This window comes from Micropterus dolomieu, linkage group LG12, assembly GCF_021292245.1.
Source record: "Micropterus dolomieu isolate WLL.071019.BEF.003 ecotype Adirondacks linkage group LG12, ASM2129224v1, whole genome shotgun sequence".
NCBI classification, from domain to species: domain Eukaryota; kingdom Metazoa; phylum Chordata; class Actinopteri; order Centrarchiformes; family Centrarchidae; genus Micropterus; species Micropterus dolomieu.
Genome location: NC_060161.1, coordinates 27,322,085 through 27,336,202, shown reverse-complemented (window position 1 = coordinate 27,336,202; position 14,118 = coordinate 27,322,085). Strand labels below are relative to the sequence as shown.

The following is a 14,118-nucleotide window of genomic DNA, read 5'->3' as shown; positions in this document are numbered from 1 at the left end:
TGTTGTACTTGTGTCCAGTCAATCGTTATGATGAAGACCTTCATGAAACCTGCCTCTTAGGTTTGTATAAGCAAGGCACCACAGCACTGAACAAGACCAGGTCAGGCAGGCCTGAGTCAGAGTGCTAAAATAGTTCAATATAATCAAAACCTACAAGGCAGTCTCATAAAATAGAGCAGTGTTCATGTGTGTGCATAAAAATGAAAACCCTCATCTTCAGCTCTGAGTTGGCCTCTCCCTGGCTCAGCTCCCCTGTGCTGGACCCGGACTCTGCTTGTACTGATTGCACAGGTACATATGAATGAGAAGAAATTCAGAAATATAACTAAGAATAATCCATTTTCTAATTCTTGTCTATAAATTTTTTCAGATTAGATAATTGCCTACCCAGCCCGGCACAGGCCCTTGTACCTGCCACTGTTTCTGGTTCTATTGTCCTTCTATTGTGCTTCTCCTCCTCCTCTTGCTGCTTCTAGTCCTCGTCCTTCTCCTCCTTATTCCTCCTTCTCTTCCTTCTTCCTTCAACTGTTGTTTATAAATGCATTACTTAGTTGCACTACTACTTTCCACCAAGGAACAGGTTGTTAATTTGGCAAAATTAGCTGCCTCTTGTGCCAACATTTTTTCTTCTAAAATCTTTTTTCCTCTTTCTTTCTTTTCGACATATTTACCTGCTTTGTTGTGCTTGTCACACAACCCTGGGCTGAGTTCCCGACAAAACCTACTGAGATTGAACTCATCCCAGATGGAAAGTAAACTCCTTTGATCAGTGCTGTTGAGCCACTCAGAATTCAGCAAAAACAAGGATCGGTCCAGGCTGGGAGGGACCGCTCGCATCCCCCCTAAATAGTGAAAGTATTGGTTTGGTCCAGTCTGACAGACACAGACAGTGTTCGCTGTAGCTGACCGGGCGGCAGGTGTTATGCTATGTTATCTTAAGTTTGCATGCCTGCCAGGAATTGAATGCACCTCCAAAACCTGCTTTTAAACACTATATCCTTTGTGGTGTTCATCAATGGTGATAAATGATTCAAAGTATATATTTTTTGAACGTTTAGAGTCTTTAATAATTTATTGCACTTAAAAGAAGTAGCTTTCCTTATGATTCAGCAAAAATATGTGTTGAAATATGTGGTGATAACCGTGTTTATCAATGTGCACAGCAACCTGTCTGAAAAGGACCTTAAGAGGTGGATGTACTGTATAATTCAGCAGAATAGATGTTGTAGGCTACCTAACAAGATTTGCATCCACCTCGTTTTTCAGCATAAATTAGCGTTACCACCTGCGAGGTGCATGCAATTCTCGGCAGGCATGCAGAACACCGGGCAGTAGCAGATCATTTGAAGTTAAACATAAGAAACTGAAAAATAAAATGAAATGGACCGGGATTGTTCCCAAAACTCTCAATGGCCAATCCACCCCTGCTACCTCAAATTCTCAATTTTGATATAAAACATTGATGAAACATGTCATCTTTGAACTCTTGGCTGCAGATTCCTAAAAAATAACATTTGTTTGGTTTGACTTCATTGCAGAAAATTAGTTTAGGTGTTCAGATGAGAATATGTGATGGATCAACACTTTTAAAATCAATAAGCAACGGGAGGAGTTAGTTGTAAAGATTGTGTGTAAATCATGTGCCTGTCACATCTGTCTGTCTCCTTCTCCGTGACTTCCCCTGTCCTCATGACTTTAACTTCCACTTTCTACATTACCAAACAAATAAGACCTTGACACTGTCGACACAATGTCCACCCTTCGCTCCCTGCTTCAGCCAATGGAGAGCTGGAGCATTGACCATGTGTGGGCAACACCACAAGAATGTTTCATAGCGATCAGTATTTAATGTTTTATTAGGCTACAAAAATGTATGTTTTGATGCCAAAGTTGCTACATTTTAATCAATACCATAATAATCAAGGCTTCTCTCATAACAAATCAACAGTGGCAATTAATGGTGGTCTTCAATACTCAATATTAATATTAAAAAAGAACATTTACTCACAAAAACAGTGACATCTGGTGGCTTTATAAATATTGCTGATTGTGGTGGAAGCTGTGAGCCCGTTCTCATCTCATGGTATTCTGTGAATACTCCTTTCAGCCCTGATAGAAAGTGACTTCTCACCAGGGTGGAATCCATAACACAAAACAATCTTACAGGAATTCACTGGAGCCTATCTGATAATGTGAATGAACAAAGGTGCCTTTGAGTGAGAACAAAACTAGATTTGTTTTGCAATAGACAAGTCATCCTCATATTTTAGAAGCACAAACAATAGACAGAATAAACATAATAAAGATTCCAATCATCACTAAATAAATAAACGTTGCTTCTATCATCTATGCAACTTGTGTGATGGCTGCTGCAAAGCTATTTTTATGCCGCTTTGTTCTGGACTTAGTTAGAATTCACTGTGGAAAGTACGGGAATCATTATTTAAAATCGAGCCCTATTTAAACGTCTGGTGTACAATCTATGGGGACAATGTGTTGAACTTTATACGCTAATACGCTCTGTAGAGCAGTTTGTCCGTTTGGGCTACTGTAGAAACATGACGACCTCCATGTAAGAGGACCTGCGGTGTATGTAGATAGAAATGACTCATTCTAAGGTAATAAAAATGTAACTGTTCATTATATAAGGTCTTTATACATCACTGAAAACACATTATTGCATTTCTGTCAATAGATCCTCCTAAATATTACACACTGAAACTTTAAGCTGTGCAGCAGGCATTAAAATGTGTTTTGGGTGATCAGATTGCATCCAGATGAAAAAATATGTGATGAAACACAAAGGTGGTGCTGAAATGTTTAGGGAGAAGAAAAAAAGTTTCATGTCAGTGGTGTCTGAGTGCCGAGGCAAAAAAACAGATGCAGACGCTAGAGTCTCTGATACAGTTTATTAAACACAAAAGTCTTACAGACAGTAGAGGCACACGAAACACCAAAATAATATAGCCGCAAGCGGCAATGATCGGGATCCAAGCAAGTCGTGAAAAATGCAACATTGGACATTTTCAGAGGAGAAGAAAAGACACAGAAGACTTAAGAGATTAAAGTGATGAAAGAATTTGGACTTTGAGATAATTGCGGAAACGCACACTTTTACAGCATCACCTTGAGATCAGAGAGCATCATTATATGTACCTGACTACTGGGTGAAATGTTCAACCCACCTGCAACATTTTGTGTTTCAAGGTTTTAAAGTTTAAGCTGGGATCCAAATAAAATAGAACTTTGACATGAACATTGTGAGCAAGACTGCTTTGTTCAGGTCAGGATTTGAGCCCTGGGACTTCAGATCTGGACAGGAGGTGACTTACTGACTGAGCCACTGGTGAGAGGATTTTGCCACCCAGCTACTCACAAGTTGGGGTAGTGACATCACCTGTGCCACATCTAGATATTTTTGTCAGTTTAAACTTAGAACCCTTACAACAGTCAAGATGTTGGTGAGAAAATTCTGAAATAAAGTCACACATCATTCTGCCAGTTTTGGGTGTGGTGTCAATTATTTTGGTGGCATTTGATCCAAAACTGAGCAATAAAGAAATTTACATTTGTTTTAATAAGCCAAGCCCACTTTGACCAATCATTACCAAATTTTATGCATCAACTGAGTATTGACCCTAGATCGGACAAACACGAATTTTGTACGAATGCATGCAAGGTATAAACTTTTTTTGTGTGTAGTGCCTCCTAGTGGAAGAATATCCCAGGACTTGTCAGCGAAGCTAGGACCGAGCATCTGAACAGACGCGTCAGGTTTAGTGACAATAGCTGAAGTCAGTTTTGATTTACGGGTGTTTATGGAAAATTGTACGTAAATTTACAAAAGTAAAAATTTATGGAAGAAAAAAAAAATGACGTATCAAAATTCTTTTGATATCATTCGATCAGCGACATCCCTATGATCCTGCCAAAGTTTCAGGTCGATTGGTGAAACCGTCTGGGACCAGTTTGCAAAAATAGGTTTTAGAGAAAAATGGTAAAAAGTCACATAATTTGACATTTTTAGAGCAGAAGACCTTTGAAGCTAAGATGTAGATAAATCCAGAAATTAAAATGACGGAAGAAGTTTGATTCTAAACAAAGCCGTTTTTGAGATAATTGTGAAAACGTAAAGTTGGTTGTTAAAGTGCCAGCATGATGTTTTTTTGCCTGAGTAGTGGGTGGAATTTGCAACCCCCCTGCAAATTTTGGTGAGTTTTTGTGCAGCAGTTTTTGCTTTTAGTGGAGGAAGAAGAAGAACAATGAGAACAAAAGAAATAGAGCTCCAGCAGCTTCACTTCTTGGATCACTAAAAATCTAAACACAGGTAGCAGCCCAAAGGACGCAACATAAATCCGACAGAGTTCAAAATCCAATAAGGTAATAATCCACACTCATCAACTGATGACACTTGTGACGGCCCCAGGGTTGGGCCCTCTCTTGCAACACACCTGAGCAGGCGGGGCTTAGGTGGCTATAAAGGATCCTGCTTGATGATTTGTCTCTCTCTTCTCCTGTGGCCTGTACCACGAAGCAGGAATTGAGTTTATCCAGATAACTTCGAGGTTAATCCTGGGTTTTCAGTACCACGGCGGTGGTTCACTTTGGTTGAACGGCTAACCTGGTCCGGAGCAGGTTATGTTCCAGATAAGATATCAACTCTGAAAACGCCGCCTACTGACCAATCAGCTCTCTTGGAAAATGACATCACCATCTGACATCACAGACTGTTTTATAGGCTGCTTTATGTTTGCTGCGGTGATGTGGAGAAACTCTTGTAGGCTATAGCGATATCGTCGTACAGAGACTGATTAAAAGCCTTAGGCTACTGAACAGGTTTTTACAGTAAGCCAACTTACTGCTTTGAAATGTGTTTAATATTTTTTATTTGCTCCCAGTCCGTTTCACACAGCCTGTCACAGCCCTTAAAATAAATGGATTTAATTTTTCTTACGTGAGGCGGAATATTATGAGCAGTTTGGGAGGGACATCTTATAGACCTACTACAGAAACTGTTCATGTACCTCCCCACCTTTTGCGATGTGGGCGCAGGTAATGAGATGAGTTTTCAGTAGCCTAAATGTTGAGATTCAGTCTTTCAAACACTATTTGAACACAGTTCATGGCATGAATGGATTTTTTGTTTCATTGCTTTATAAAGTTAGTTTAGAACAATGTTTGGAACACTTTTGAGTGTATTAAATGAATTAATCAGAAGTTTTTTAAAGTGAGGTGGAATGACCACTAAGGCTATTCAGAGTCTTTTAATGTGGAAACGTCTTTTCATTTACAGTCTCTGGGAAACGCCGACACACAGCCAAGCTGAAAGAAAAAGGGTGATATTGTCATACAGCTCATAAGAACGCATCAAATCAACAGATTAGCCTATCGTAGACTAGACTGTTCATTTAAATGCTCCGTATTTGTATAGCGCCTTTCCAGTCTTTTTGACCACTCAAAGCGCTTTTACACTACATCTGCATTCACCATTCACTCACATTCATACACTGGTGGAACAGCCACCAGGGGTAATTTGGGGTTGGAGGAGCCGGGGATTGAACCGATTAACGGGCAACCCGCTCTGTCTCCTGAGCCACACTGTCAGCAATTTTCTGTCTCCCTGCATGTGTCAGCTGCAGTTGTGCTTCTTACACCATGTCGCATTTCTGTAGTGTTACAGTTTGCTCTTCATTTCTAATATGAGTTATGACACTGTGAAGACAGTGGACTTGTTAATGTCTGTGATTGGCCATCTGCTGCTAACACTATGCCTTTTATGTGAACTCGCTCACAGCTGGATTGGGAAACCCTGGGTTGACTTAGCAGGTTGTTAACCAGCTTCGTGTACCACTTAACCCGATTGTAATTGTTAGGGTTAGTGAATCCGGATAACGAAAAGATATCCTAGGTATGTCAAACTCGCTTCATGGTAGAGGCCCTTGACCTCCCAACTGATGCTGTTTTGTTTGTTTCTTTGTGTTTTACACTCACACAGACATACTGACCCGACAAACACCTACAATTGTATATTTTGCTTAATTTACTTACTAAAACGATAGTTGATACTAAGGCCCAGTTGAAGGTGCACATATACACAACACCACATGCAGTGAAGGGAAGAGGGGCTCCCACAGTCCATCTAGCAGAACACTACAAAAAGAGGGAAAAGGGCTGAGGGAAGTCATGCAGCCCCAAAACAAGCAAATTGCCCCACCCTAAGCAGAACCTAGCAGTTGGCAAAAACATTCACAAGGCCCATCCACCTGTAACAGAGTCTCATAAAAATAATCCGCATTTAAAATCAGCACACAAAAATCAGCAGTTGATCAGGCAGGCAAAACAGCAGTTGCTATACAACCCTCAACTAATACAGTAAATCATCCACCCAGCTCTGACTCCACCTCATTCAAGGAGCAGACCTTTAAGGCAACTCAGGGCATCAACCTCCACGGCCGTGTCTGTGCTAAACTCTAGTAGAACAGGCCATGCAGTCTACAGGGTCTTGGCGACAGGTGGCTTAAAAAGCCTGTAATAAAAACAATTTAAAAAGTGTTCACAAAAGTTAAAACAGTTATACATCAGCCTTGAACCATACCATCCAAAATCCTAACCTACTCCCTAGCCACACTACAACACAACTGGAGAAAATCAAATTGCAAAGGACAATAAGTATACAACTCTACAGATTTGTTTTGGAAGAGTTTTGTTTTGTAGCTGGAAGGCAGGTAAAGTTCTGCACACCCTTCAAACTCAGTGATTAGCTTCCTCTGGTAGCAGTGCAGCCTTCTCCTTGATATAAACACAAGCCCAAAGGTCAAACCCTTATTACCTGTTGGTGCCACAGAATGGGGTAGAGTGACCTCTGCTGGTTGAGCTCCCACATAACAAGAAGGCCAATAAATATGTCACGAAACTAAAATATGAATTAAATAATAGAAACTTAAATAAATAGGCTAACTGCTACCCTAAGCTACATATAACATTAGTTCACTTGTCTCAAGGTCAAATGGTCTTACCAGTGTTTAGTTCTAGAGGTTCGGTATTTAGATTTGTTTTTGTAAATTCCACTGTCAATTAATCTGTGCTTTATTATTTTTACAAAATATACATTTTTTCGATTAGTTGTTTGGTCTATAAAATGAGAGAAAATGGTGAAAAATGTTGATCAGTGTTTCCCCAAGCCCAAGTTGATGTCCTTAATGTTTTGTTTTGTCCAAAATCCAAAGGTGTATATTCATTTCGTTTATTATCATAGAGGAGTAAAGAAACCAGAAGATATTCACATTTAAGAAGCTGGAAGAGAAGTTTGACTTTTTCCTTGTAAAGAATTACTCTAATCGATTAATTGTTGCAGCTCTACTGACCATAAAATACTGTAATCATAAAATACATCCATCTCTTTTTATCATAAAGGATTTAAAATGTTCAGTTAGGGTTATTTATAACGCCAATTTATATCAGACGTTGCTTAGTTTTTAATTTCATATCTTTGTACACTGAATATCTTTGGGTTAGACCGTTTCGTCAAAAGAAATTTGAAGATGTCACATTGGAACACCACAGTTAAAAACTTATTAGTATTCATTTTTATCTGACGCTTTTATCCAAAGCGACTTACAATTGCTATACATGTCAGAGGTCACAAGCCCCTGGAGCAAGTAGAGGTTAAGTGTCTTGCTCAGGGACACAATGGTGGGTGGGTCACAGTAGGGGATTGAATCCGGGTCTCTCACAAAGGCATAGTGTTATCCATTGCGCCAGTAGTGGGAAATAGAAATTAGACTTAGAAACAGTAGTGGAGATAATACAACTGGAGATGTTTTAATATAGGCTACAGCGAAGCAGATTCCAGACTTAACTTGGTTTAACCAGGTTTAAACATATCCTCCATTTCCCAGGTCAGTTTCAGGTGGTTGGTTCATTTCAGCCAATCGTGGCTACTCCAGGTGATGATGTCATCCTGCCGTGTCATGTTGACCCTCAGGTCAACGTGGCGGGGCTGACGGTGGAGTGGTCGAAGCCCGACCTCAAGCCAGACCCCAATGATCGGCTGAGCCGGTTTGAATATGTGCATGTTTACCGGGACAGCCGTGAGGTCCTGGACATGAAGCTGTCATCGTACATCAGCAGGACGGCGCTGTTCACAGATGGCCTGAGACAAGGCAACATATCGCTCAAGATCATTAATGTGACGCTTGCAGACGAAGCGAGATACAAATGTTACATCCCGAAGTTAAAAAGCCGAAGGCAGTCGTCAATAGTCCGTCTGGTCATTGGTGAGTTCAAATGTTGTTTATGGTCCACAGAAGATTATTTTTAATGTTTTAAATAAAATGTATTTACCATATTAGTGACACACAAAAAAAAACACCTGCAAAATCAGAGCCTCTAATATCTGTTAAACGTTTCTTGTTTGTTGCTGCTGATCCAATAAAACACTGCAATTTTCCCTTTTTGAATATTGTCATGTAAGTCAGTACAAATCTTTTCCAGAGTCAAACTCATCCAAAGCCTGGACAACAGAGACACTGGACACTGCAGCCCAAAAGTCTCCAAAATTCTGATCCGAAGAAAGAGACAGATGATAAAGGTGAGAAAATAAAACTGTGAGGAGGAGAGAATGCCAACTTTGAAATCAATCCCCATTTACTCTTTATGTGTTCACCATATATTCAAATTCTGTAATTAACTCTTTAAAGTAGTTTTAATTGTTACTGGTAGAGTTACACTGGCGACCTGTACAGGGTGTACCCGGCCTTTCGCCCAATGTAAGTTGGGATTGGCTCCAGCCCCCGCGACCCTGTACGCAGGATAAGCGGTTGACGATGGATGGATGGATGGTAGAGTTACCAAGTTTGAGTTATTTATATACTACACCTACTTTGAGTGTTACAAGAATGAAACCAAAAACTCCTTCAGTGAGTTTAACTATGGTGCTTCTCAGTGTGTCAGATCTGAAATTTTTAAGATTTTAACTTTAATTTTTGTAGTACTTTGGATTGTCAAACCTGACACCAAGCCCAAAATGTGCTGGCTTTGAAGTGCATTTGACAGTGTCCAAATAGTGGATTTAAACTTTCACAAGATGCACACGGCCCCCAAATGACTTTCTCTCATAGACTTACAGTGTGACGCACAGTGTAAGTCTAATCTTTCCTTTAACTAATTTTATTCCCGGAAGTTCTTCATGCGCCACCATGCAGCTTTCATAAAAATGAACAGAGCCCTGCCTCTGACGCTGTATCCACTTTATACATCCGTACCTGACACTGAATCCGATTCATGTTGTGTTTGTTGTTTTCAAGTTAAAGTAGCTCTCATCATCTGTGTGATTTCTTCCTGTCAGGTGATGTGTTCAGTTGGAACAGTCTGATCCTAGTTTTGGTTCTTTCTGGCATCTTACTAATCATGGGATTAGGATTGAGAGCATCAAAAACAATAAGTACGTCCGATGTATTTAACTAATGGGTAAGTGCTGGAAAGTAAAGGAAACCAAACATACAATTTCTTTCTGTATATAAATAATATTTGACGAGACAAATGACTGATTATTCCTTTTCTTTTAATTGTCCCTCCAGCTTGTAATGGTGTCTTCTGTCTAGTTGCCTTGCCCAAGTGCACTTTGGGAGACACTGTCTGAATCCCAACATCCACACTTACAGACTCACAAAATCATGTGCACATGTGTACTTTTTGAGCCCTTCATACACACTTTCCATAGGTCCGCATTCCCACGTTTAACCTCAAACACAGGGTTTCCAGGGGAAACTGGTGTTAAAAAAGATAAACAAACATGGAAGGAACAACCAAAAGCAAAAAGAAGTTTACATGTAAGTGTACGAGGCTGATATTTGAAAATGACCTCTGGTCCACTCTGTAAGGCAGGATCCTGGAGTAAGTTCAAATCAGGCAGACAGTCTCTTCAGTGTCTTTGCTGTGAAGTAAGTAAAAAAAAAATAAAAACCCACAATTGTTTTGGAATATTCAAGGTAACGTGATGTGTTGCTAAGTGCAATGCTGTTCCATTATACGATTTTGGGCCCTTGCAACTGGTTCAGGGCTTTAGGGTTGAGATGGAGAGTGAAAAGAGCACCATTTATCTCGCCTGGTTGCCCTGATTTGATGACAGTGTTTTAAATTATTCGATCAAGTGACATCTGGAGAATTTAAATACTAAATGTGAGATCCACAAAGAAGCATTTCATCTATATTTACATAACTTTTGTATTGGAGATGAAACCAATCGAACATGTGACCTGTCTTTGCCTGCAGATGTTTGGACATTTAAATCCTAAATAATCCTCAAAGGTTTTATTTTTATATTTTTGAAGGTTGGTCTTTTCTTTGGTTAAGCATTGTTCTTTTGCTCTTAAAGATTTAACTGCATGTTGTTAATTTTGCGCTTCAGTAAGTGTTTACTATTCAGATGGTAAATTCTACCTGTTGTGTTGTGTTTTGATTGGGCTAGTATAAAGCACATTTGCGAATGATTGCAGTGTGTTTATATCATGTGAGCTGTGAATATGAGCTGACCTTACATTAATTGCCAATCTTTAGGAAACACCCCCTCGTCTCTTCTTTTATAATAAATAATATAATATAAAAGCAACAAGGTTGAGCCTTATAGCTCATTGTCTTCATGAGAATCAGAAAGGCTTTAACATGTTTCTGACTAAAACAAACAGAACTTCAAAGTGAAAGCTGTCTGTCTGGAAAGTTTTTACATTTATTTCTTCATATTGATCATGTTAAATAATAAAAGTTGTTTTTGCTCTGGTTGTTTGTGTAAATCAGTGCCAAAAAAATCCCTGGGGAAGTAAGCAGCAGCACGAGACATGTTATTGCTACTTTATCAAATCTCAAAGTACAAATTATGCATTAAATGAGAGGATAAACTAAATCACTTCCTGCTAGCCCAGCAGATTTATTCTAAGGTGTTATCCACGCTTGATGGCCGAGGGCTAGTGAGTGTCAAGACCATTGTCCGAAATGACAAAGATCCAGGAGTACATCAGGAAGATGGCCCCCATAGATGAAGGGCTTAGTGAGTTCTTCAGGCAGCAGAAACCCGAGGGTGAGGACATGGAAGACGAAGAACCAACATGGAGAGACAAGCCGCTGCACGGCATGTACCAGAGACAAATAGAAGATGTGGCTGATATCAAGAAATCCAGTGGCTGTAAAAGGCTGGACTGAAGGACAGCACAGAAGCACTAACCATGGCGGCACAAGAACAGGGACTCAGTACAAGATCAATAGCGGCTGGAGTCTACCACACCAGGCAGGACCCCAGGTGCAGACTGTGCAAGGATGCCCCTGAGACGGTACAGCATATAACAGCAGGGTGTAAGATGCAAGCAGGAAGTGCGTACATGGAACACCATAACCAGGTAGCTGGCATTGTGTACAGGAACATCTGCCATGAGTATGGGCTAGAAGTCCCAAGGTCAAAATGAAAGACACCTCCTAAGGTAGTTGAGAATGACCGAGCTAAGATCCTGTGGGACTTCAAGATCCAGACTGACAAACTGGTGATGGCTAACCAACCAGACATCAGCAGAAGAAGGCTGCAGTGATAGATGTGATAATCCCAAGCGACAGCAACATCAAGAAGAAGGAACACGAGAAGCTTGAGAAATACCAAGGGCTGAAAGAGGAGCTAGAAAAGATGTGGAAAGTAAGAGCAACAGTGGTGCCAGTGGTAATCAGAGCACTGGGGGGGCTGTGACCCCCAAACTTGGAGAGTGGATACAGCAGATTCCAGGTAAAACATCTCTCTGTCCAGAAGAGTGCAGTCCTAGGAACAGCTATACTGCGCAGAACCCCTCAAACTCCCAGGCCTCTGGGGTGAGAGGGGGATTTTATATATATGTGTGTGTGTGTATCCAAAATTGACCCATTAAAAGTAACCAATTAATCATTATCATCCCATCATCCATGATGGTACATTTCTTCCCCAGATGATAAATAAAGGGAAGAAAAAATGTACAGTAGCCTAATTCTCAAAGCCTTAGTACAAACCGGAATGAACAAAAAAAAAATGTCATCAAAGCCTAGTAAGGAAAATAGACCATCCACTTTTTTTTAATGAATGGAAAATTATACTGAAAAACTATAACTTTTCTAACAAAGAAGAGTCTCATCTGGCCTTCCAGAGGCACTGAGATCCAGATGCACACAATTTAAAAACAACAATAATAGTCTTGTGGATCATGTGTTCGTCACAATGCTGAAAAGTGCCTTTCACATAAAAGTGTGTCATCCTGCAAGAGACCACTCTAACATATTACGCATTGATTGAATGTAATTATTTTTGTGACGATCCACTGGTCCTTGTCGGAAACAGTCACGTGACCTCCGAGGGCTTCGACAAAACAAATCGCTGTAATGAAACTGAAGCAGAAAAGAAACTCAGCCAGCGCCGACATTATCACAATGTGTATCATACGGATCAGGCGGTGATTTAGCTAACGACCCGGGGAACTAATGTTGGCTAAATAACCAGCCTTTTTTTTATTGTTTTAACACCATGAATTTAAGAGGACTGTTTCAGGACTTCAATCCAAGGTACGTTAACGTTAGCTCCCACCTAGCGCTTCAGCTAACTAACGTCATGTAGCCACTTAGCTTAGCAACACCGGGCAGCGTTTGTTACCAAAACATGCAGAAAATGTCCATGTTTATACGTGTGACATTTCATACACACATGTTTTGTAGCCGAACAGAGATGTACTGGAACTGTTAGTACAGTATTTAAAGCAACGATATGCTATCTGGCTGAACAAGGCCTGGCTAGCATGCTAGCTAAGATAGCGTTTGGATTTGCTAGCGAAAGCGATCTGTACATATAACGTTAGTTAACTGTAATTTATCAGACTCTAACTGCAGCTGTTTGGACCGTTGATCACACAAGTTTCCAGCTGTTAGCTTAATAAAGCGAGGCAAGGTTGTTTTAGGCAGCACACACAGTAATAATAGCTCAGTGATTTTGACAGGCCCTCGACAGCAACGGTGCCAGATTTAAGATTGCAAGAAGTCAGAGCAGTGTTTCCCAAAAAAAACATCAAGTTGGATATGAATAGACATTTTAAGGTCCTAATGTAATGTCAGCCTGAATAGAAACTACAAAAAATAGCCGACAGTTGTTATAATAACCATAAAAACACACTTATAATAATGGACAGGTTACAGATCCAGTGTGTTCAATAAATTATGTTCAGTGAGGTAAGTCAAGTTCTTCACATCATCAGAGGGCAGGTAGGTGTTGGAGGGGCGATGTCAGGGTGTGCGGCACCGTTAATCTAATTAAAGTCAGGGTTAATAATGCAGGTTGGGAATATCACCTGTTTTGACTCGCATTGTACTGTCTCCATCACATTTTACAAACCCCTTTTTCACCCATCAACATCTTCTTTTCATTTTATTTGCACCTACAACGCTCACACGATCTTCTTCTCAACATCATCCTAACATTCAGGTTCCTCTTTTAAACGTTATCTTGCCTTTTCTAAAATGTGGACACTGATTAAGACACATATTTCCATATGGACTTTCTCTCATTCCTCCTTTTATGTTCCCCTATCTTCACGTGCACACATCCGGTCTTCTTTGCATTGAAAATCTTGATTAACTTAATGCGAGTTTCCCCTTCCAGGGCCTGTAACTGTCAAAACCCTAAATAGCAATGCACTGACAGGGTACATAGATGCATCCTTTGGTGTTACCGGTCATATCTGTCTCTCTCTGTCCCCTGTTGCAGTAAGTTTCTGATCTACTCCTGCCTGCTGCTGTTCTCCGTGTTGCTGTCCTTGAGGTTGGATGGGGTCATCCAGTGGAACTACTGGGCTGTGTTCACCCCGATATGGCTGTGGAAGCTGCTGGTCATCATTGGGGCCTCTGTGGGCACTGGAGTCTGGGCACACAACCCCCAGTACAGGTAGACTCTCACACACTGGCATTTATGGCTTACTGGTCAGTAGTCGGGTATTAATGGGACAACTGGGCTTCACTCCCATACTTACTCATGCATCTACTGTACATCTATGTTATTCCAATGGTTAGGAAAGAGGAAATCAATTGTTTCAAACGTTTATTTTTTCCGACATGCTAACAAGTATA

The 14,118-nt window shown here is 40.4% G+C and overlaps 1 protein-coding gene and 1 long non-coding RNA gene across 2 annotated transcripts in view; both read left to right on the top strand.

The window, feature by feature from the left end:
* The first annotated feature begins 7,984 nt into the window (after positions 1-7,984).
* On the top strand, positions 7,985-10,662 carry LOC123980861. The gene is made up of 4 exons (XR_006827576.1): positions 7,985-8,276; positions 8,494-8,590; positions 9,347-9,468; positions 9,579-10,662. It is a non-coding gene; the product is annotated as an uncharacterized LOC123980861 (long non-coding RNA).
* A 1,662-nt stretch (positions 10,663-12,324) lies between these two features.
* Positions 12,325-14,118, top strand: part of LOC123979878 (transmembrane protein 185-like) — a 5,534-nt gene continuing 3,740 nt past the window's right edge. The window contains exons 1-2 of the mRNA XM_046063987.1: positions 12,325-12,567; positions 13,760-13,936. Coding sequence (XP_045919943.1) covers positions 12,530-12,567; positions 13,760-13,936 — 215 coding nt within the window. The 5' untranslated portion in view covers positions 12,325-12,529. The remainder of the gene's footprint in view (positions 12,568-13,759; positions 13,937-14,118) is intronic.